We start from the raw sequence: 7,501 nt of genomic DNA on the forward strand, positions 1-7,501 counted from the left end.
AACGGTGATTGAACAGGGTCATGTGTTCTGTGGCCCCCGTATCAAGCACCCAAGTGGTATCCGACACGAGAGGGGCGGTGAGAGCCGTATGTCCACAATACCACTGATCAGAGAAAGAGTCAGGGAGCGCACCGAACGTCCCTTTGTAGGCCATAGGCTGGGTCTACAAGGCAGTCAACTGTGCAGATAAACGGGCAAGATCGGCTTGTAACTGCTCCATGGAGATTGCCGAGCTGTTGGGTAGAGGAGCTGCAGCGGCGGGAGAGACGGCAGCGACATGAGCTTTTGCATCCTTAGCAGCCTGAAGATCAAGCTGCTTTTTTCGGCACCTCTTCGTCGTGTGACGACGCTTGCCGCAGACGAGCTTGTCCCGCGGGTCGGAGGCCGGGTCTGGGGAAGAAGATCTAGGTGGTTCCGAGGGGCGCGGCAACAACCCAGTGGGATCCCCCAAGCGGGAGATCAAGGCGATAGAGTCGGCCAAGGGACCACCGCATAGCGATCGCGGTGAAGGTTGCTCTCCATCTCGATCAACTCCTTGACCACCGCGTCAAACTCCGGAAGAGTGCCCTTGATGTGCAGAGTCCTGCGGCGAACCTCGACATACTCCGGGTTGAGGCGGTCGAGGAAGGACAGGAACCGAAGGCGAAGAGCATGGCGGCGATCAACGCCGTTCGGATCACCAACGGGCATGTAGTAGTCGACCTCTCGCCAAAGTGCAATGTGGGCCAAGCTATAGTCCATGATGGACAGCGTCCCTTGGCGTAGAGCACCCGCGCGCTTCACTAGCGAGAAGATCCGCCAGTGATCGGCATCGTGGCCACAATACTTGTGGGCATGATCCCAAATCTCCTTCAGAGTAGTCAAGTGAAGAAACTTGTCATAGACCGAGGGAGAGAGCGTGTGGTTCAGCAGGCATGAGTGGACGAAGTGCTGCTCGGCGTCGAATGCACCATAATGCGGGTCAATCACCGGCAGGGGCGGGCAGATCAAATGCTTGTGGAGAAGACGGCCCTTCAGCGTGGATTCCACAAACTTGATCCAGGCCAGCAGTTGCGGAGCGCTCAACCGACAACAGTCGGGAGCAGGCGGGAGAGGAAGACCGATCTTCGGAGAGGGAAGGTCTCGCCCGAAGTCAGCCGCAGTGAATATAGGAGGCTGCACCGGGGGAGTCCCATGTGAAGAGGGCCCCGAGTCGACCATAGACATGATGGGCTGGCGGCCGGTGGAGACTGCGGCGGTTGGCTACAGCGAAGAACTGTAGGCTGCAAGCTGCGGCTGCGACCTGCGTGCTGGGGCGGCAGGCTGCGCGCGCTGGCCGCGCTGCCGCGCTGCGGTCGGCGGGCAGCGACCGGCAGTCGCGGGCAACACTTGCGGCGTCGCAGGGCTGTGCTGCGCGCGCGCTGGCTGCGGCCGGCGGGCTGCAGCGCGGCCTGCGGGCGCGGCGAAGGCTGCGGCGTGGCGGCACTGCAGACGCGGCGGCGCCGCGGGTGTGGGTGGCGGCCTTCGGCTGCAGGCAGCGGCCCGCGCGCGGCGGTCGGCGTCCTGCGGAGCGGGCGGCGGCGCGGCGGCGCCGGTGGCGCCGGCGGGCTGCAGGCGGCGCCCTGCGGGCACGGTGGCGCTGTTGGCTGCGACGGAGGCTGCGCGGCGTGGCGGCGCTGCGACTGCAGGCGGCGTCCTACGAACGCAGGCGACGTCCTGCGGGCGTGGGCGGCACCTGCGGGCTGTGGGCGGCATCCTGTAGGCGCTGGCGGCGTCCTGCGGGCGCTGGCGGCGTCCTCTGGGCGCGGGAGACGCCTACATGTGCGGGCGGCGGCCTGCGGACTGCGGGGTTGACTGCGGCGTGCAGGCTGTGCTTGCGGTCGCGGGCTACGGCCGGGGTTCACGGGCGTCGCCAGCGGAGTGTAGGCGGAGACCGGGGACGTGAAACGGCACCTGCGGTGGTGGTGGACGGAAAGATGCAAGAAAGGTGCAAGAAAGAAGAAAGAAAAAAGAGATGGCAGATCCGTTGGCTGGCTGGTGAGTTTGCGAAGCAGACAGTGGCAGTAGGGCCAAGGACGGAAGGAGGATCAAGAGATGTGCTCTGATACCATGTGGAATCCTAACCTAGGTTAGGTTAGGAGGAAGGAGATATGAAACCAGATGGAGAAGAAGAACAAGAATCAGATACCTGAGAGGTTACACGAGAAGGGTCTTTGTACCCTAGGAGAGAAAAGATGGGTAAGGCTAATGGGCTAATAGATCAGGGCCCATTAGCCTATCTCACTAAGATAACAGTGCGAGCGTCGACCTGCTCTTGTGGTGTGGGATGAGCCTCGCTCATTATAGGAGGGGGAGCAAATACGTGAACCCCGTCCGGATGTTACGACGTCCTTGTGGAATATTTGTATTTGCATGGATAGGGAGGTTCGAGATAGGGGTTTGAGGATCAGTAATGATCTTAGTATAATAGCCTGACCCGCATCGGCTTATAATTTATCGTATCTTTGAGGTCCATTATACTCATTTTAACGGTGAATAACATTTTGATAATAATGAACAACACCGGGCTCAGTACATACCATGTGAGAAGTGGACTTTGAGGTTGCCTTTTAGGCCATAGACAGATCTGACATTTTGTTTATGTCCCAGCGAGTCCTTTTCTCAATTGTGGAGCCCCCGCTTTCTATGACGTGAGCATTCCAGTCTAATCCCCCACACTGAATAGGGATATCCAAAGGATGTATAGAAGCGGCGTACAAAGAATATCGTCAGATCTAACACTTTTCACCAAATATTTGAGTACAGTATGTGACGATGCATATCATTATCATCCCCGTACGTAGGTCCACTCTTGTTATTATGACACGTTAAGACGACATAGTTAAGGGGTAAAGCCCAAATATAGTACACCCATAGAGCACATATTGTTCTGTGGAAACTGAGTGACAGAATTTATCTATCAGCACGGATTGATGTCGGGTGTAATACTAAAATAACCGTGGTAGCATCATATCGAAGAAGATCTGTAGGAGCATAAGATAAGAAGCTATGCAAAAAGTCAAGACATGAAGATCAAAGAGAACGCAGAATGCTGCCTACTTACGAGAAGTGCTACCGGAGGAGACAGTTTGAGCGGCAAATCTGATATGGCCGTACTATATCCAGGGTGTGCATACAACGTATATCGTAAACATCACGGGCTGCATAAGTAAGCCAAGTGTAATATCTAGAATTATATAAACTGAAAGAGAAAACTAGTTCTGCAGGAGAATTCACCCACCAGTTCATGTACCACGATAACTAAGGCCGTCAGCGATTTCCTGCCCATCCGGAGTGATGTTTTTGAGTGAAAATGCACGCTTGGCTGTCCCAATATGAAGATTGCATATCTTGGTTGATTTAATAAACATCCCGTTCATAACTGGAGAAGACAAGCTGGGTTGCATAATGAAACTTGGGTTTGACAGGAAATGTTTTGACATTCACTGACTGAGACAAATTTCTGTAAACACGTAATTTTGTATAATTTTTTATGTCTGTCTGTTGCCCGCTCTTTCTCTCTCTCTGGTAGTATCTCTCCCTCCCGCTATAATTTTTTGTGCCACTGCCTCTCTACCCGCTGACTCTCTCTCTCTCACCGCTGACTCTCTCTCTCTCTCTCTCTCTCTCTCTCTCTGTGTCTTTCTCGCTCTCTCTCTCTCTCTCTCTCTCTTTCTCTCTCTCTCTCTCTCTCTCTCTCTCTCTCTCTTTCTCTGTGTCTTTCTCGCTCTCTCTCTCTCTCTCTCTTTCTCTGTGTCTTTCTCGCTCTCTCTCTCTCTCTCTCTCTCTCCCCCTCCCAATGGTGCTGTCCCTCCCGCCCTTTTTCATCACACGGGGTCTCTACCCCATTGACTCTGTCTCTCGCTCGCACGTTGACCCCATTGACTCTGTCTCTCTATATGTTTAGATATATCTCTCTATGCTACTGCTCGTCTCTCTCACTCTCTTACTCTCTCTCTCTCTCTCTTTCTCTCTCTCTGTCTCTCTCTGTCTTTCTCGCTCTCTCTCTCTTTCTCTCTCTCTCTCTCTCTCTCTCTCTCTCTCTCTCTCTCTCTTTTCCTCTCTCTCTTTCTTTCTCTCTCCCACTGCTTCTGCGCCTTTGTTTCCCATCTGACTGTCCCCGCCTTCTCTTACCCATTGTCTCTGACCCTCTCTCTCTCTCTCTCTCTCTCTCTCTCTCTGTCTCTCTCTGTCTTTCTCGCTCTCTCTCTCTTTCTCTCTCTCTCTCTCTCTCTCTCTCTCTCTCTTTCTCCCTCTCTCTCTTTCTTTCTCCCACTGCATCTGCGCTTTTGTTTCCCCATCTGACTGTCCCCCGCCTTCTCTTACCCATTGACTCTGACCCTCTAACTCTCTCTCTCTCTCTCTCTCTCTCTCTCTCTCTCTCTCTCTCTCTCTCTCTCTCTCTCTCTCTCTCTCTCTCTCTCTCTCTTTCTCCCTCTCTCTCTTTCTTTCTCCCACTGCATCTGCGCTTTTGTTTCCCCATCTGACTGTCCCCCGCCTTCTCTTACCCATTGACTCTGACCCTCTAACTCTCTCTCTCTCTCTCTCTCTCTCTCTCTTTCTTTCTCCCACTGCATCTGCGCTTTTGTTTCCCCATCCGACTGTCCCCCGCCTTCTCTTACCCATTGACTCTGACTCTCTAACTCTCTTTCTCTCTCTTTCTCTCTCTCTCTCTCTCTCCCTCTCTCTCTCTCCCCCGTCTCTCTCCCTCGCTGCCTTGCCACCAACTCGCTCTCACAAGACACAAACTTTCTCTGTCTCTCACTCTTTCCCACTGTCTCCCGCTGTCTCTTTTTCGCCATCGTTTCTCTCGCTCCCCCGCTGTACCTTGCGCTTCGTTCCCTCGCTACTTCCCCTGTTTGTTTTCTTATTCGTGTTTCCCTCGCTTCTCCCTGGAGTACGTGTTCTTTTTTTATCCCATTGGCTGTACTCTCTTTGTGTCGCTGACGACACATTGCTATGTCTGCGTGGGCCTCTCTGTGAGTGTGTGTGTGTGTCTCCATCTGCTGTTTTCTCTATGCCTCCCGCTCTCTTTCGTCCATTCCCGCTCTCTTCTTCCCCTGACGCTCTTTCACCCTCTCGCTCTATCACTTGCGTTCTCTCGTTTCGGCACTGCGTTTGTCGCTCTTTTCCTCCTTCCCTATCTCCCTCCCCCTCTCTCTCTGTCCTATGCTGTCCATTATTCCGCTCACTTACGTTCTCATTCTCCCTCCCTCTCCCTCATTGTCGTATGCTGTCCGTAATTTCGCTCACTCACGGTCAAATTCTCCCTCTCTCTCTCTCTCTCTGCCCTATGCTGTCCGTTATTTCGCTCACTCACGATCTCTATCTCCCTCCCTTTCTCTATCTATCTGTTTTTCTGTTTATGTCTCTCTCTGTCTCTGTGTGCGTGTGTTTCTGTGTATGCGTCTCTCTGTCTCTCTCTGTTCGTTTCTCCATTATTTCCTGGTCTTCTCTCGGTCTCTCTCTCGCTCTTTTCTCCTTGCGTCTCTCTTTCTCGGTTCCTCCGATTGTCTGTTGTTGTGCGTCACTCATGGTCGCAAGATCTCTCCACCTCTCCGCGAGTCTCCACCTATCTCTGTCTGCTCCTGCCGCTCTGCGGGAGAGATTCCGGCTCGTGCTGTCTTCCTCTCGCTCGTTGCCCTTATCGCGGGATCTCCCCGTTTCTTTCTCTCCCGGTGTCTACGTTCCGCTCCTTATCCTTCTCTCCCCGTGTCCACTGTCCAGTCCGGGTGTCATCATCAATCACTCTCCCTGCTCCGTTTACGAACCTCTTTCGCTGACACTCCCGGCCCGCTATGAACCTCTTTCGCTGAACCTTTTTCTCGGGCAAACGCGTGGTAGTCTTCCTTTCACGGTAGGATTACTCGGCGGGTTAGCAATTAAGACACATAACTTCTTGTCTTTTCCATCCCGAGGGTTAGTCGTTTCTAGCGAACGCCTTTACGCAATTTTGGGGAAGCTCATTAAATATCTGGACGTGGACTTATTCATGGCCAGGATGAAAATACGGCATCCGGTGGAGGGGTACCTAGTCCGGAAGAGGCCGCCATCCACGTTGACCCGAGCAACTCGGGAGGAGGAACCCGATACGGGCCAGCTGTCCGTTGTGAAGGCCTCAACCTCGGCCGCCGTCGCTCCCGGGAAACACCAAAAATTCCGACCGCGACTCTTCTTGGGACGGTTGTTTGACTGCGACAAACCACTTAAAGAGGCCACTCACTCTGCGTATTGCGCAGCCTGGGCGAGGATACGCTGTACTGGGTCGAGGTCTCCCGCAAATGAATGCGCGGGGCGTTCCCCTTAGACTCCTACGGCAGAAGCGGCCGCGCGTATCATCTATAAATACCCTTTCCCGCGACTCTGGCTTGCACGCCGAGTCCGCAGCAGATCTTCTTCAGCCGTCGTCACTCGCAGGCCCTCTTCTCGCCATCTGCCGCGGGGATCCGTCTCAGGCGCAGTCAGCTTTCCTCGGATGGCCAAGAACACCATCGACGCCCACCGCGAGGGTGCCGAGATCTACACCGGGGACGAGTTGTGTCGCCAAAAGACCATTCAGCTTTTGGAGGAGCTGAAAATGCCTCGCGGCCTCCTTCCCATCCAGGACGTTTATGAGATCGGCATTAACCGCCGCTCCGTCTTTGTCTGGGTGCACCAAAAGCAGGCGCTGAACTACACCTTTCGCAAGGCCGGGCGTCTTGTTTCCTTCGGCGCCGAGGTCACGGGCTTTGTGGAGGACCGCCGCATGCGGCAGGTGACGGGGGTCAAATCCAAGGAGCTTCTCATGTGGATCTCACTGGGAGAGTTCTACGTGAATCCTAAGGACCACACCAAGATTACCTTCAGGACTCCGGCGGGTCTCTCGAAGACCTACCCCGCTTCAGCCTTCGAGCTGGAAGAGCAAGGAAACATGAGAGCTATTGTGTCGCCGGGCGTGCTGTTTCCTTCCCCCTACTACTCAATTGTCGCCAGATTAGCCGGGATCAGCCTCAAATCGGGGTTCCTCCCAGTGATTCATTGATTCATGCATTAAAAAGATAACACCCACGTGATTTCTCCATTCTAAAGTTCGCAGGTACAGGCCCTCCGTTGCTCCTCCTTTGGATAAAACTTGAGAGCAGCTAGGAGTGGTATAAAACGAGCATAAAAAACTAAGTATGGCATTTTCTACATGAATGTTTAAGAGGTACGGTAGGCCGTAAAATGTTACGAGGGCGCTACTCCTATATTCACGCCAGTATCACTAATGTGGTCCACAAAGAACAGGTCCAAAATTATTCATTACTTCTATTAGACATGGGCCTTAGGCGGGGGTGTGATGGTCATTGGACCCGTACTCATACAACAATATTTAACCATCCTGATAAAACATACTCTCCATAAAATGCATGCCTCCCCCATCATTTCCCCCCATGACACCCGGCTTCATGAAAGTACCGCGCGAAAGCTTGGTCGATCCAAGTACGCGATATTAGTGTCCATT

At 53.7% G+C, this 7,501-nt stretch overlaps 1 protein-coding gene across 1 annotated transcript; it reads left to right on the forward strand.

The window, feature by feature from the left end:
- Window positions 1-6,493: 6,493 nt before the first annotated feature.
- LOC144705337 (uncharacterized) lies at window positions 6,494-7,039 on the forward strand. The gene has a single exon (XM_078577989.1). It carries the CDS (start codon window positions 6,494-6,496, stop codon window positions 7,037-7,039), a length of 546 nt encoding a protein of 181 aa, XP_078434115.1.
- The last annotated feature ends 462 nt before the right edge of the window (window positions 7,040-7,501 follow it).

Source organism: Wolffia australiana, chromosome 1 (genome assembly GCF_029677425.1).
Source record: "Wolffia australiana isolate 7733 chromosome 1, ASM2967742v1".
NCBI classification, from domain to species: domain Eukaryota; kingdom Viridiplantae; phylum Streptophyta; class Magnoliopsida; order Alismatales; family Araceae; genus Wolffia; species Wolffia australiana.